A 15,191-nucleotide genomic window follows, 5' to 3' on the forward strand; every position below is an offset into this window, starting at 1 on the left:
AATCGGTGATTGTTAAGGTATCGAACTAGATTAAATCAATGGACGAATTGAATCTGTCTAACCTGAACCATTCCTACATATAATTGTACATCGTAGTTTTGAATGCTTTAACGATAATCAATTTAGCTGAAAATTTACAGAGGTGATCTACACATTAGGATCTAAAAACTGAATGGTTGAGATGAAGAAATATGATCGAAAAGTTAGTCTAATGCCCTATCCCTAAAAAAGACAAAAAAAGGGGATCCCTCACTAGAACGGCCATATATATATATATATATATATATATATATATATATATATATATATATATATATATATATTATCCATAGTGGAGCTCCGCTTTGAATTTAACGTGTGAAGTTCGAGTTTTGGGTCACTTTTCGGTCGCATATCCACATCTCGATCTTTCAGATTTTAGGTACTAGTGTATAGATCATCTCTGCAAATTTTCAGCCAAATTGATGATCATTAAGGTATCTAACTCGCTTAAACTAATGGACGGACTGAATCTGTCAACCTGAACTGTACTAGCTTTAAGGTAGCTATCAATGCCTTAACGATCATCATTTTTGCTGAAAATTTATAGAGATGATCTATACACTAGTACCTAAAAGCTGAACGGTCAAGATGTGGATATGCGACCGAAAAGTGACCCAAAACTCGAACTTCACAAGTTAATTTCAAAGCGAGCTCTAGATGGGATCTTCACATATATATATATATATATATATATATATATATATATATACACACATATATCTTATCCAGAGAGCGACATTGCTCTGAAATTAAAGTGCGAGGTTGGACTTTAGGGTCACTTTTCGGTCTCATATCCACAGCTCGACCGTTCAGTTTTTAGGTACTAATGTATAGATCATCTCTGCAAAATTTAAGCTAAATTGATGGTCGTTAAGGCATTGATAACTGTCTTAAAGCTAGTACGGTTTAGGTTTGACATATTCAGTTCGTCAATTGGTTTAAGCGAGTTAGATACCTTAAAGATCATCAATTTGGTTGAAATTTTTCAGAGATGATCTATACATTAGGCTTCGTCTTCGTAGTCAAGTAAACCACCATTAATTATTAAATATTTTGATTATTAATAATAATCTGATAATACCGAGATTTGCCTATAGATTGCTTGGTCTCAAATTAGGCTTCATTTGGCCTTTAAACAATACATTTCGAACTTGTCGAAAATGTAGAACTTAGGCCACGGATATTGGCCCGATTTTCTTCCAGACACTCCTTATCAAGAAAAATGTCAATTTTGAGTTCAAACACAATTGTCCGTCAATTCTCATTTTAAGTTGCTTATATTAATTGGAGTAACACACATTTTAACACAAACGTACATGTTATCATTTATAAAAATAATATATTTGAACCATTAAATTATTATCTTCAAAATATAAACTTGATTTATTAGGTACGTACAGTAAACACTTGTGAGCGCGTAAACGGCATGCCGTTTGTACACTAATTAGCTCACCTGCTCACAAGCCCTATCTCCGAAGTCCGAAAATAGAAACCTGTCCTCGATAATAACATAGCAAATCATTTGTCTTCTTCCCCCAACACCAGCCCTCCTCCTCCAATACACACAATGCAGACCTGGGTTTGATCCATTTACCAATGGAAGCCCTCCCATCAATACAAACCCAGCGCCTTCTCATCAAGGACAACCCACTCAACCCTTCCCAGCAGAGACATGCCCGCAATGTTCAGACCCCATCGAAGGTCGCTGTGGCACACCAAGCGTTCGACGGAATGCCCCAGTCAGACACCTACGCTTGGAATAAGCTTATCCAAACCCATATCGCCAGCAATGACTTCCACCACGCCGTCTCTACTTACCGCCAAATGCTCCACCGCGGTGTTCGCCCAGATAGGCACACTCTGCCTCGAGCATTATCCGCTTCTCGCCTCTCGGCTGATCTATCTCTCGGCAAACAACTCCACGGCCATGCTCTGAAGTTCAGTTGCACGAATGACCGGTTTGTTATTGCTGCTCTTATTGAGCTTTATGGGCGTCTTCAGAGCGTTGACACGGCGAAATGGGTGTTTGATAAGTCCAATGTGAAGGATTTGGTGTCATGGACTATGATTGCTAGGTTGTACATTGCGGAAGGTAAGCCGAGAATGGCGCTTGATATGTTCGATGGAATGGTTGAGTCTGGAGCTGAGATAGATGCCGTGGCACTGGCGACGGCTGCTGGAGCTTGTGGCTTGTTGAAATCGATGACGGATGGAATGAAAGTCCACCGGGTTGCAAAAGAGCGGGGGTTGGAGTTTGATGTGTTGGTGAGCAATAGCCTCTCGAAAATGTACATTGATTGTGGCTGTGTAGAGGATGCTCGGGCGATTTTCGATCAGAGGCCTGCAAAAGATGTCATTTCGTGGACAGAGATGATTCGTGTCTATGTGAAGAAGGGAGGTTTCAATGAGGGTCTTAAATTGTTTCGGCAGATGATTGCAGATGGACTGAAACCGGATCAACTCTCGGTATCTAGCGTCCTCCCAGCCTGTGCAAGAGTGTCTGCCAATAAACAAGGTAAAGAAATTCATGGATACTTGCTTCGAAATGGAATCCATATGAATCTCACTGTCCAGAATGCTCTTATGGACATGTATATCAAATCAGGATTTATTGAATGTGCTTCGAAAATTTTTGCCGGGTTGAAGAACAAAGATGTTGTTTCATGTACTGTGATGATATTAGGGTACAGCTTACATGGACAAGGACACCTTGGAGTTGATTTGTTCCGCCAAATAGAGAAGGACCCGAGCATAAAGATTGATGAATTAACATATGCTGCTGTACTTCATGCTTGTGTTGCTGCACGAATGGTTGAGGAAGGGAAGTTTTACTTCAACTGTATAAAGACACCTACAGTTGCACACTGTGCTTTGTTAGTAGCTCTTTTATCTCATTCTGGACTCTTTGATGAGGCAAGGAACTTCATATCAGAGAAAAGAATCGAAGGACATGCTGAGGTACTGAGAGCACTGCTAGATGGCTGTAGGATTCATAAGCAATTGATATTAGGTAAGCGGCTTGCTGAGCAGCTCTGTGATTTGGAACCTCTTAATCCCGATAATTATGTGTTACTCTCCAATCTGTATGCTGACAATGCAAAATGGGACATGGTCTTTGCACTGAGAGGAATGATTACTGACATGGGTCTGAAACCGAGGGAAGCTTGTTCTTGGATAGAATTCAGAAAGAAAATTCATGTGTTTGGCACGAGAGATGCAGCTCACCCAAGATCAGAGAGACTATACTGGGAGCTGCAGTGTCTGACAAAGAAAATGGAAGATGAAGATATCAGACTTGATTTGGATTATAGTCTCCATGATGTTTATGAAGAGCGGGAGTGCATTCAAATTGGACACAGTGAGATGTTGGCAATTTCTTTTGGTCTCATCAGTACAGTAGCTGGAACAACAATACGTGTAATTAAGAACCTCCGGGTGTGCCGCAATTGCCATGCTTCTGCAAAAGCTATATCCAAGATGGTAGGACGAGAAATCATACTCAAGGACCCAAATTGTTTCCACCATTTTAAGGATGGATATTGTTCATGTGGTGATTTTTGGTGATTTAATTAGCTGTCTGTACGGATTCTTGAACTGCTGAGACAGTGAGGCTAATGAGCTGGGGCAGTTTCAGATTCTGATGCTGTGTGAATTAGAAGTTAGAACAGAGCATCGCATCATGATTATTAGAAACATGGGCATTGCCATGAATTCATGTCACCAGGAAAAAAAATTGAAGAGCATAACCGGAGCACGATGAAGCTGTAAGATAAGCCTTTGGGGTTAGCAATAGTAGTGAGAAGGGTAGAGAGAGGCGGATTAGGATACGTTGACGTTGAGAGCTCAATCGCTTCAAAAAGTACCAGAAATAACATGCTTTCGCATCTCAGTTTTTATTGATCATATGAACCTCCCCAATAAAATTGTATATCACATTCTTTCTTTCAAGTTGTGTATGTCTTCAGGATTCACAATATTATGGGATTACATTATTCCTTTCTCTGGGATACCAAAATATTGCTTCTACAAATATACGAAGCAAGCAAGAGTACAAATATAACAGGCAAATGAACAGTGTTAAATGTATTTTATTTAACTAGCCTTCAGGGCCTGTGGATATTTATGTCATTGCTGGAAAACTACGCATTTATAATGACAGCCTATTTGCAAAGATGAGACTGGGATATGAACACGAAACATTCCAAGACAGAGATGAAGAACAGTGAGAAAAATGAAGGTCCAATTCTGTATGTATAGTGGAACATCTAACTCAAGCAGAACACATCAAAAAACACAAGTTGTTCTAATAAGAAGAAAAGAAAATCATGGAAACCTACTAGCAATAAATCCAGCCATATGGGCTCTCTCAAAATTTTGCAATATAACCAGAGAGTAGTTATACGGCAAGCTCAAGTTTCCCTTCTGGTAGATCTCCTGCGGGGAGTGGCATCTTCCTTCTCAGTCTCATCTGCCGTCACCCCACTGCTTCCGCTTCCTTCCTTGGTGGAAATCCCTGCAGCCGCTCCCCTGTAAGGTTCATGAGGAGCAACCTGCAAATAATGATTCAGTACAACGACATCAGACATCATAGCCAGTACAGAGAAATGCAACTATATGCAAGGTGTAATAGCATACCGCAGGTGCTTTGCCACCAAAAAGAATTTTGAAGAGAACTGTCAAAAGAATGACCACGATGGATACAATGACACCAACTGAAATATTGGGCTGTTTTTCTGCTTTCTCAATTAGATCCTGCATGAGAAGTGCATAATATATAGTAATACCAATGGTTAACACATTCTACTAGCCCAAATTAAGCAGTGCATTTGAAGGGGATAAAAGAAGATGACAGGATGTGAGCTTACAATGATCTTGGGTTTGTATGCATCCAAGAACGAAACACCTGCTATCTTGTAGAGAACGTCAAATATTTTTTTCTGCAAGTATTAGTCCATAAAATTGTTAGCTTTGAAGTACCAAAGATTACTACCAATGAAGTCAACTCAAATATAAAGAAGAAGAAGACGAAATATATTACCTGGATGCTTGAGAGTCCAAATGAAAGTCCTGCAGCGGCCTCCTCAGCCCTTTGCTTCTCTTTCTCAACATTAAACTTTGGCTTCCATGTTGTTCTCCTATAAGATTCTGCAACCTTCTCATTATCAGCTATTAGAATGTTGTCAAACAATATGCCGTCCTGCATTGTCCAGATCTCAATGCCAATGGCAGCTATGGCCTCAAAGTCAGGCTTATCAGTCTCAAAGTAATGAGGGTTTGGGATTTGTTGAGGTTTCCAGATACCCTTGTAACTGGGATTCTCAATCAGAGGACGGTGCCATTTTCCTTTATAAGCAGGATTTCTCTTCATCGGCCTCTTCCATTTTCCACAACCTGGTGCCAAGAAGCACTTGGGGTTTTCCAGCTTTGGTGGTTCCCATTCACCATCCTCTTCATCATCCCAATCCTCTGGCTTTGTTGCCTCAGGGTCATCAATCTCGTTAGGCTCATCATCCAACCACCCTTCAGGTTTCTCAGCTTCCTCATCCTCAATTTCCATTGGAGCATTTTCATCCCAATCATCAGGCTTCACAGCATCTGGATCTGGAATCTTCGGCCGCTCGTCCCAATCCGCCGGCTTCTTATCATTAGGGTCAGGAATAGTCTTGGCTGGAATCAATGCAGGTTCAAAATCTTGAGCAGAAAGGAACCTTGCCTTCTTCTTCTCCTCCCCATCTACCAAAATTCTAACTTCTTTATCGGCATTCACTATTGCCGTGTAGACATGGGAGAGTCTGTCATCAGGCACAGTTGGAGTGTTCTTGAGATGGTGCTCAACGTACTCACCACTATTGGGGTTCTTGTGCTTAAAAATGAAATGAACCCTATTCGTCGTGCCACATTTATCAGGTCCAAACATAATTGAATACGGGGAATCATTATCAAACCCTTCAGGTTTCCACCCAGCCTCCTGTGGCCGGAGGTACTTCAAGTAAGCACCACCACATTCAAGGCTATTCTGTAGCCGAACCTCGAACTGCAACACAATAGTTCTACCATTAAGGCTCACGGCCTCATCTAGCTCTTTCACTAGCGCATACTTCCTCGCTTTCTCACTCACCAAAAGCCCATAATCATCATGCCCCTCACTCTTTGATAGTTTCCACACACCTAAATTTTACGATCATTATTTCAAAAAAAAAAATTTACGATCACATGAACACACACAATTCACAGTAAAACTAAGATAACCTTGCTTGATTGATGAGCACAAAACAATTCAATCTACTGACATGGAAAACTCAAAACGGTGATAATAATGTACGTGCATGGTTAAATATATGAATAGTTCGCTAAGACGAACCCTAACCTTTGTACTCATCTTTGGTGGAAACGATCCAGCGACCTTCGAATGACTCATCGAACGGCTCGTAAAAGATCTACAGGTGATCATCGATTGTGTTTCAGAGTATTGCAAGAGAGAGCAAGAAGACGAAGAATGCATGATGCATGAGTATTGATGGAGAATATATAGTTAAAGGAGTGTTACCGCATTGACGTCGTGGTTTTGAGAAGAAGCGTGGATCTCAAAGGCGAAGCAAGCTGCGATCAGTAGCAGTAGAAGTGGCCGAAGCTCAGTGATCTTAGGCCTCCCTTCCATCAAGACCATAAACGCTCAGTCAATTAAAATAAAGAGAAAGATAGGAGGGAGAGACTTGTATATATATTTGGGTTCCCCGATGGGGATCTAGATTCTATTATTCTTTCGCCGTTAAACTGAAGGGGTTCAGTTTAGACACTTCACTCTCGGATCGGAAATACCAGATTGAATATATAAGAACATACAAAGTACATTAACTTCACCAAGCTATAGGATACACATACATCGCAAATTTATTCTTAAACGTAGAAGCTTAATGACAAGCATTAAGCTAGCTGCTACAGCATGCAAGTAAATCAAAGCCAAAGGAAGGTGAAAAATTGAAAGGACAACGATTGTACACGCACAAACAGTCAAACACACACCAAACCAACTTGGCAGGCAAGGAAGGCGATTGCATTTAGCTTATGCAACAAGCCTTTTAAACCCATCAGTTGGCTAGGTTATTCATCACGACTTACAGGACAGGACGAGTGGAGTGGAGTCTGGAGGATCGATGGATGATCCATTCAATCCAAGCTAGCCCGCAGCAGCAGGCACCGCGAGAACTAGTTCATCAGCAGCCAGTGGGTTTGATAGAGCAGGCAAGGATGATCTTTTAGTAGACAACACTGCAGAACTAACAGGAACAGTATCATATTCACGCACATCCGTTAAGTTCATTTGCACCCAGAAAAATCTGCCAAGTTCAGTGATGTCTAATGTGAGACAACAAACATCGGCTATGATTTTCAGTTTTTCCACTATTAAATCTGCTGCACAAATAGCTTGTGCTACTTTGGCATAACACTTTTAATGTCATACATTTTCACATGTATCAAACTCAGATGCATAGCCAAAGTGTATAATGAGAACTACATAAGTTTCACCATAGCTTGGATTCCAATTAATGTAAGCATAATTTTACCAAAGCAAATTATACAATATGCGGTGGACAGGAATGCAATACTACGAAGAAAAGGAACTCCAAAGACTAGAGATAATATGGTAGCATTCAACAAAGCACATGGAAATTCTCAGATCTTCTTGCTAGCTACTTGTCTAGTTCATTGCCCAACGAAAAAAAGGAGAGCTACTACTGTAGTTCTGAAAAACTCTTGCTCTTCATTTCCACATCATCCTGAAAGGCGATGCCTTATCAATCCCCGCTCTTCATCCAACACAAAATTGGCACGTGTAAAAAGAGCACTAGTAAAGAAGGGGTTTAGATCATAGATTTCATGCTCGTTTGCCTGCAAAAAAATGAAATAAAATGCAGTCAGCTAAATGGTAAGTGTTTATTTTGGTCCAACCCAAAAAGAAAAAGGTAAGTGCCTAATTTGTGTATGCTGGTAAAAAGTTTTCATATCCATTATTCCCGTTTGCATTACCTTGTTCAGCAAATCTCCCACTTTTACATCAACATGGGTAAGCCCTAAAGAAGAGCCAGAAACTATTTCTTCAAACTGCAATGCATTCTTCACAAGCTCTTTGAGAAGAAAGAGGAGCAGTTCATTCCTATCTTTCTTGAAAGTGATATGCCTTTTGAAACTCTGCAAATACACAGCAAATTCTGAAAACCAAATTTTGGAGAATCAACTATTAAAGAACTTCAAACTTTTTACCATGTAGTCTATAGTCTAATTCAGATGGTTATAGGAGAATTATCAATTCATGATGTTATAGAAGGGATATGATCAGGTGTTTAATGACACTTAACGTAGTTCTGATCTTCAAAAGTTAAGGGCATGTTCAGCCCACTTATGGAAGTTATTACAAGTCAATTGATTAATCTGTGAGCATTAACCAGTAACAAGTACAGAATAATATGAATAGCAAGTTGGCAGCAGTGTCCTACTTTAGAATCCTCACACATCCAATTGACCATGCAAATTACCATGTAAAATTTCCATTGCCATGAGAAGTGTAAGTTGATATCAGAACCCTTCAATGAGGCAACTAGACTTGCCATCAACTACTAGAAGCTCCGGAACAATTTCTAAAGACTAGTATGGGAAAAAAGAAATAGAAAAAGAAAAGGTGTGCCAGTCTTTTGATACCTTTTGTAGAGCTTTCTGCACTCCAAATTTTTGGGTTGAGATGAATGAATCGAGTGCTACGCGAATTGCCATGTCCACATCATCTCCGGTTACTTGATGTCTAAGGTGCATTCTTGCATGTGCTTCAGACATTCGTATCATTGATTCTATGTGCCTTACGGCTATTGGTACTCCTTGTCCATGCTAAACAGGGCAAATGAAATAGTAAGCCTCCTATAATAACCCAAAACAAAAACTCTTCAACAGAAAACAAGTATGAGAAAAACTAACCGAAGATTCTCGCCGCAGTTCAGCATAAACATTTGAGAGTTTATCCAAATCAGCATCGTGCAACCTTGGGAATACATATAACTTGGCAAAAGTCAAGTATTTCTTTAGCAAGTCTTGAGGAAGTATCTGAAAAGAAGGAAAAACAAAATGAGATTCAGAAAAAGACTCAAGTTCAGACAAACTTAGAACCAACAAAATGAGAGACTCAGTAGGATATGGTATTATACATCAGGATCTACTGGACTGGTGGAGGCTTGGATATCTTCTTGAGACTCGTCTAAGGTTATATCATCCATATTAGCCCCCTTGGGTTGCGACTTGAAATGACTATCAACTACAAACTTTGCAAGCATTTCATCAGTGACGGGGTCAACCACATCCTGCATGTTACCAATTTCCACCCCGTTAAAATGAACTGGAAAAGAAAAAAAAAAAAAAAAAAAAAACACACACACACACACAAAGGTGGGAAAGAAGGATAGAGTTTGCCAATTTCTGACCTTCACAACACAAAGGATGTCAAAACGAGAGACGATGGGATCTGTCAACTCAACATTTTGTGTAAATGTTTTTGAGGAATCATATCTGGAATATAGACATACAGGTTAGATTTGTTCCTAGAAATCCAAGTGGATGGTTGGATGAGGACAAGAAAAACATTGTGGTTTAAAAATGTAATTGCACATTTCTGATATGTATGTCAAAGTTGTATACTTCTCATAATTTATTCACAAACATACCTTCCTCCAACAGGGTTTGCAGCTGCAATGACAGAGCAGCGTGCTTGGAGAGAAGTGACAATCCCAGCTTTCGATATGCTAATACTTTGCTGCTCCATTGCTTCATGAATACTCACCCTAACCGCAGATTAAAAAAAAAAGATAAAAAATAAGAAAAAGAAGAAAGAAAATAATCCTCAAGCATCAAAAGAAGTCGGGAAGCGTATTTGATGGGAGGATTTGCATACCTGTCCTGATCATTCATTTTGTCAAATTCATCAATAAGGCATATTCCCTTGTCTGCTAGAACAAGGGCTCCTCCTTCAAGGGTCCACTCCTTTGTAACTGGATCCTTGTGCACAGCTGCTGTAAGCCCCACAGCAGATGCTCCTTTACCAGTGGTATACACAGCCCTCTGCCCAGTCTTTTCAACATACCTAATGAGAGAGAAAATTGATATTTTATTAAAATGTCCACCCCCATAGTCTTTTCAACAACCAATGATAGTAGCTTACTTAAGAAATTGTGATTTTGCTGTGCCTGGATCACCTAGGAGAAGTACGTTTATATCACCTCGCAGTCGGTGTTTTCCCTCAACATTTTTCTCTTGGCCTCCAAACATGGCAAGAGCTATTGCAGTCTTTATGTCCTCATGGCCATATATAGATGGAGCAATGGACTTGACAATCTGTTGGTTCATAACATCTTTAGTTTTATTCATAATGATATTTATAAGAGGCGTTGACAAAGAGGGTCTAGCTAACAAACCTTTTCTCCGATTCTTGGGTCTTTAGATAACGCTTCGATCTGTTGTTTGTCTTCCTCAGTAAGTTTGTAAGCAGAAAAGAGGTCTTGCTTCTTCGTGATATAATTTGCTTCAACCACAGTAGCAAATACAGGAAAACCATTCTTTGTATTCAAAGACAAGTCAAAATTGTTTGAATAAATACCAGTGACCTCCTGGAATATACCAAATGAGCAAAATAAAAACATATCAGTAAGCATTCACTAAAACAGGTAACAAGAAAAATCAGCAAGACCAAGATAAGGAACTTACGATCTCTTCCCCTGGACGAGCACAATCAATTAGATCATTCAATAGTATCACTTCCTTGTATCTTGGAAGCCGACCTGCAGGCACTATTCCTGGGCTTTCCTGGAGCGTAAGCTTTTGATAATTCCTGTATATTGTCTGAAATAAGATGAATGGATATATTATTAAGTTTGTGTTACAGAGATATTTATAAGAGAGATGTATGGAAATGAAAAGAAGATAACTTCCAGTCTCAAATCTTTTTTACAGTGAAAATGTGAGGTGCTAAAGCATTGTACAATTCAATGGTAACTCTGTTTCGTCTCTTCAGAAATTTTCAGGATACCAAGGCACATGTAAGTTTATATAAAATTTACCTGCTCAATATTGACAGTAAATGGCCCTTTGGATTGACACTCAGGGCAAGAACCAACTTTAACTTCCGAATAAGAATTCTGAAAGAATGGCCCCAAGACTGCTCCACATTTATTGCAATCATACTTTACTTGTTGCAACTGGGGAAACACCCCAGAGCGTCGGGTCACAACCCCTCCAATACGAATCATGGTATTCAAATGAATCTGCCTGCAGATCATTACAGTATGATGAGACTAACCTAGAAAGAAAAGTGAAAGATATATGTTGCCACAGAAATGAATCTCCACCATACCTAATGTTACGAATCTGATCATAAACGGGTAAGTTAGTTATGCGAACATAGATCTTTTGATGGATAAGTTTGTAATTGGGGTGTAAATTAAACACAACATTCTTCGCAACATCTTCCATGACTTCCAGGACAGACTGGGGCGCATCAGCCAACCAAATAGCAATATTGGGATGAACATAGATGAATTGCTTGTAGTCAATCTCCAGACTACACTTGTTCGCTGCAAATGCAACAGTGAATTGGTTAATATGTGAAATAATGTAATGCTTTATGTAGCTTACACAATTCCTTAAGATAAAAGGAATACATGAGCAGACCTAGAGAGTCAGTAGAAAGGAGCTATGCATTTACCTAACACCATCTCATTAATAAGGCGAACATATTCAATGTCACCATGATCGTTCCTTTGATTTGTATAGGTGAGTAGAAACTCTTTAAATTTCTTGGCAATAAATCTTCGTACTTCATCTCTAGTAACCCACTCTCGGAGTGTTCCCTGGACACGATACATGTCAAACCCATCTTCGTCTTCATCATCCTACATACAAAACCCATATTGATCATCAGTTTGATGGTGTAGCTTGAGAAATTCATAGAAACAGTTATTTAAGCAAAGTGGTAAACCTCATATTGATCATCAGTCTGATCAGTCATGGGAACATCCTCTCTGGAGTGTCCAGGCTGTGATCTTCCAGGCGAACTCGGCATTCCATCGGTATCATCTGCGCTCCTTGGAGGCCTGAAGTCAGCTCTCGCCCTCTTTGAAGGCCTGTAGTTGTCCTCATCAGTATCTGCAACATAACATCAACCTCATCACCACCTCCAACATCAACTAAAACATTTTCATTCAATTCCTATTTCCTAACTGTGTCTACAACACTACATTACCACCACAACCATCATATCATCATCATCTAATAAAGATGCATTCCATTCATATTTTTCCAATTATATTCCTTTTTTTTTCTTCCCTAATTGTACTGGAACCCCAAATTGAGTGCAACAAGAGTTGGATGAGAGTACCTTGGTCATGAAGAAGATGAGGAAGCTTGCGAGAGGCCGGTACGCCGTCGCGTTTATCAAGCTCAAGTTCAGCCGCCCGGCGATCCGCCATGATCTGATCCAAATCCCTCTCGTCCTCAGCCGAATCATCCAGCCCCACCGACTCGTACTGATCCATCTCATCCATTCTCCGGTAGTCCCTATATTCCATTTCACAAAATTTTCAGTCAAAATCGAACTACAAATCAATTTTAAATCCATGACTTTACAAACAAACACAAAAAAATCGAACTACTTACTCCATGTAATTTCCTTCCAGGAGATCCTCCCCCTCCGGCTCTTCTTCGACAAGGAGGTCGTCCTCCACGTCATCTTGGAGGATATTGGGGTCGACGTCGGCCTCGTCGCCGGAGGAGGAGAAGTTCTCGGAGGTGCGGCTCGTGTGCGGCAGCTGGTCGGTGTTGAACCCTACCGACGTTGGTGAGTCCGGCGTCGACGGCGGATTCCCGGAGTTGTCTGCCATTTCTTAGTTGCTTTCACTCTCTCACTCTATAGCTGAAGCCGGCGGAAATTGATTAGAGAGATTGGGGATTAGGGCTTTAAGGGTTTACATTTTGGCGGGAACCTTTCCCGCTATTTTGCCTCACGTGGGAGGCCACGTTGCTTTAATCGGGGGACCACGATCCGTATCCGCTTGACCCGAATGTTTTTGGGCCTAAACTTGCGATTTATAAAACAATTTCTTTGTTGGGCCGAGTCTGTGATAGTTGTTGTTAAAACAGAAGACTGTCAGATCTCTGGTGTTGTGTGTCGAACTGTATGATTACACCAATAATAGATGAAAAGTTGGATGAAATTTTAGGGAAATGTTGAATAGGCCTGGCAACAGTGCTGTTACGGGCGGGATTAACGAGTTGAACCCAACGGGTTCGCGGGTTACCTATTGGAACCCATTAAGACTGCTAAGGAAATTTTTTTTTTTTTTTTTCATTTTAAAATTCTTTTCTAATCAATTACCTTTTTAAAATTTTTTTTTAAAAAAAAAAACCTTTTCCAACCCAAAAAAGGTTGGTTCAAGCAGCAGCAACTGCGCTGCCTTGTTTGCTTCTCTCTTAGGCTCTTAGCATGTATTATTCGAACCTGGTTAACAGCTTTCACATCAAATATGAGGTCCTCATAAAGTCTTCCCATTGCAGGTGTATTCTGCATATCTACTTGACACAATAGTTGCTTCAATACCAATTAATCAGTCTCCAAAATCACAGGTTGAATTGAATGCTCCAACACAAAATTAACAGCTTCTCTGTAAGCAATAATCTCAACATGCCCGTTACCAATTGAAACTCTTTTTCATTATTGCTTTGAAAATCAACAAACTCAAAGAAAATCATTAGATCAAAAGTTAAATTTATATTAAACTCACAATTCTCATAATAAGTTAAATCCAATGTTACTTGAAACTAAAATATTACAAATTCAAAGCAAATCATTACATGAAACTAAAAAAGTCTTTAGTAGGTGTGGCTTTGTCCGTCCAATGTCAAATCCAAAACATCTTCAATAAGTTGCTCCACATTAGTTCGCTCTTGGTCTAAATTACGCAAAAAGAAAGAGAGGCAAATTAAAATAAATATTCACATGATGAAAAGATAAGAAGCTAATAATGGAAAGTAGATGACTAATAATGGTGTTTACCTCCAAAATGGTGTCTTCACCTTCAGTTTGAGAACAACTCTCACTCATGAAACCACTTGAATTATTGGGATTAGACCACTTCTCCACATATACATCAAATAGAGAAAACAACGTATCAGTGAATTGCTTCAACTGCTCAGAGTTCACACCATAGAGCTTGCTATAGGCCCACTCTACAAATTCCATTTTGTATCGAGGATCCATCACAATTGCAATTCCAAAGATCAAGCTGCAATCCGACCAATATTTTTCAAACTTCATTTTCATCTCTAATCCCATTCGTCTCATGAAGCCATCTTGGTGTCTCATGGCTTGTTGAATGTTGTTGATTATACGCATTTATATGCGTGTAATTATATCTAAAATACAAGAAATTAGCTAATCTCCAAGTCAATTATAATGTAATTAATCCATTTTTATCTATTGTGTAGTAAATAAGCGGAGTTGTAAATGTCGGATGAAGTTGTGCAAAAAATGGAGCTAATTGGAGTTTCCGAGAAAATGACGAATTATTGACACGGTCAACCATGGTCAATGCAAACTAGAGAGCGAAACCCGACTAGTCCCTTAACAACATACGTGGATATTCGAGATTGTGGAAAGTGGGAAAGAAAGAAAAATGGGAAAGAAAGAAAAATAGAAAAGAAAAAGAACAAGAAGAAAATTGAAGAAAAGGAATGAAGCTTAGTTAATTAAGTTAATTAATCAAAGTGATTAATTACTTAATTAATCAAAGCAAAGATTGCACCCTTCTCTTCCAAAACCCACATGCAGGATAATGAATGTAATTATACATTTGACCAATTGCACACTTTCATTAATTTCTTGGCCATTTACATGCTGCTACCTCATCAAATTTTTATCTTCTTTCCCATTCTCTCCCAGCCACCCGAGTAGACCAAGCCACAATTAAAACCCTTCATATATTCATCCCCTCTCACACATGATAACAGCTACCGCGCCGCACTTCCCAGTTTCCATCGGGGGAGGGCAGCAGCCCTCTCATTTCCACCCTTCCATTTCTCTTATTTTCTTTACTTTTCTTGTGTGTATTTGGAGGATT

General features: G+C 39.6%; 3 protein-coding genes across 3 annotated transcripts; 1 reads left to right on the forward strand and 2 right to left on the reverse strand.

The window, feature by feature from the left end:
* Window positions 1–1,479: 1,479 nt before the first annotated feature.
* Window positions 1,480–3,990, forward strand: LOC112195932 (pentatricopeptide repeat-containing protein At3g12770). Its single transcript, XM_024336167.2, has 2 exons — window positions 1,480–2,557; window positions 2,726–3,990. The coding sequence occupies exons 1-2, from the start codon at window positions 1,639–1,641 to the stop codon at window positions 3,604–3,606; spliced, it is 1,800 nt and encodes a 599-aa protein (XP_024191935.1). The 5' UTR covers window positions 1,480–1,638; the 3' UTR covers window positions 3,607–3,990.
* Window positions 3,991–4,165: 175 nt separating this feature from the next.
* On the reverse strand, window positions 4,166–7,420 carry LOC112195933 (calnexin homolog). Its single transcript, XM_024336169.2, has 6 exons — window positions 6,590–7,420; window positions 6,410–6,479; window positions 5,081–6,210; window positions 4,908–4,979; window positions 4,678–4,794; window positions 4,166–4,592 (listed from the first exon to the last, which is right to left on the reverse strand). Exons 1-6 carry the CDS (start codon window positions 6,707–6,709, stop codon window positions 4,452–4,454), a joined length of 1,650 nt encoding a protein of 549 aa, XP_024191937.1. The 5' UTR covers window positions 6,710–7,420; the 3' UTR covers window positions 4,166–4,451.
* A 125-nt stretch (window positions 7,421–7,545) lies between these two features.
* LOC112198333 (DNA replication licensing factor MCM2) lies at window positions 7,546–13,019 on the reverse strand. Its single transcript, XM_024339433.2, has 17 exons — window positions 12,733–13,019; window positions 12,455–12,633; window positions 12,056–12,222; window positions 11,783–11,969; window positions 11,432–11,651; window positions 11,139–11,346; window positions 10,786–10,920; window positions 10,497–10,688; window positions 10,244–10,416; window positions 9,977–10,165; window positions 9,750–9,866; window positions 9,510–9,594; window positions 9,237–9,389; window positions 9,010–9,135; window positions 8,740–8,922; window positions 8,071–8,232; window positions 7,546–7,932 (listed from the first exon to the last, which is right to left on the reverse strand). The coding sequence occupies exons 1-17, from the start codon at window positions 12,954–12,956 to the stop codon at window positions 7,816–7,818; spliced, it is 2,817 nt and encodes a 938-aa protein (XP_024195201.1). The 5' UTR covers window positions 12,957–13,019; the 3' UTR covers window positions 7,546–7,815.
* Window positions 13,020–15,191: the final 2,172 nt, after the last annotated feature.

Source organism: Rosa chinensis, chromosome 4 (genome assembly GCF_002994745.2).
Source record: "Rosa chinensis cultivar Old Blush chromosome 4, RchiOBHm-V2, whole genome shotgun sequence".
NCBI lineage: Eukaryota > Viridiplantae > Streptophyta > Magnoliopsida > Rosales > Rosaceae > Rosa > Rosa chinensis.

Excerpts from the sequence above, each read along its gene's own strand:
- LOC112195932 (XM_024336167.2), top strand. The coding sequence starts at position 1,639 with ATGGAAGCCCTCCCATCAATACAAACCCAGCGCCTTCTCATCAAGGAC. Across the intron at positions 2,558-2,725 it reads AGTGTCTGCCAATAAACAAG|GGTACAGCTTACATGGACAA; the intron begins GTAAAGAAATTC and ends TGATGATATTAG.
- LOC112195933 (XM_024336169.2), bottom strand. The coding sequence starts at position 6,709 with ATGGTCTTGATGGAAGGGAGGCCTAAGATCACTGAGCTTCGGCCACTT. Across the intron at positions 6,211-6,409 it reads CACCAAAGATGAGTACAAAG|GTGTGTGGAAACTATCAAAG; the intron begins GTTAGGGTTCGT and ends CGTAAAATTTAG. Across the intron at positions 4,795-4,907 it reads CATACAAACCCAAGATCATT|GATCTAATTGAGAAAGCAGA; the intron begins GTAAGCTCACAT and ends CTTCTCATGCAG.
- LOC112198333 (XM_024339433.2), bottom strand. The coding sequence starts at position 12,956 with ATGGCAGACAACTCCGGGAATCCGCCGTCGACGCCGGACTCACCAACG. Across the intron at positions 10,417-10,496 it reads ACCCAAGAATCGGAGAAAAG|ATTGTCAAGTCCATTGCTCC; the intron begins GTTTGTTAGCTA and ends ATGAACCAACAG. Across the intron at positions 8,923-9,009 it reads AACTGCGGCGAGAATCTTCG|CATGGACAAGGAGTACCAAT; the intron begins GTTAGTTTTTCT and ends TGCCCTGTTTAG.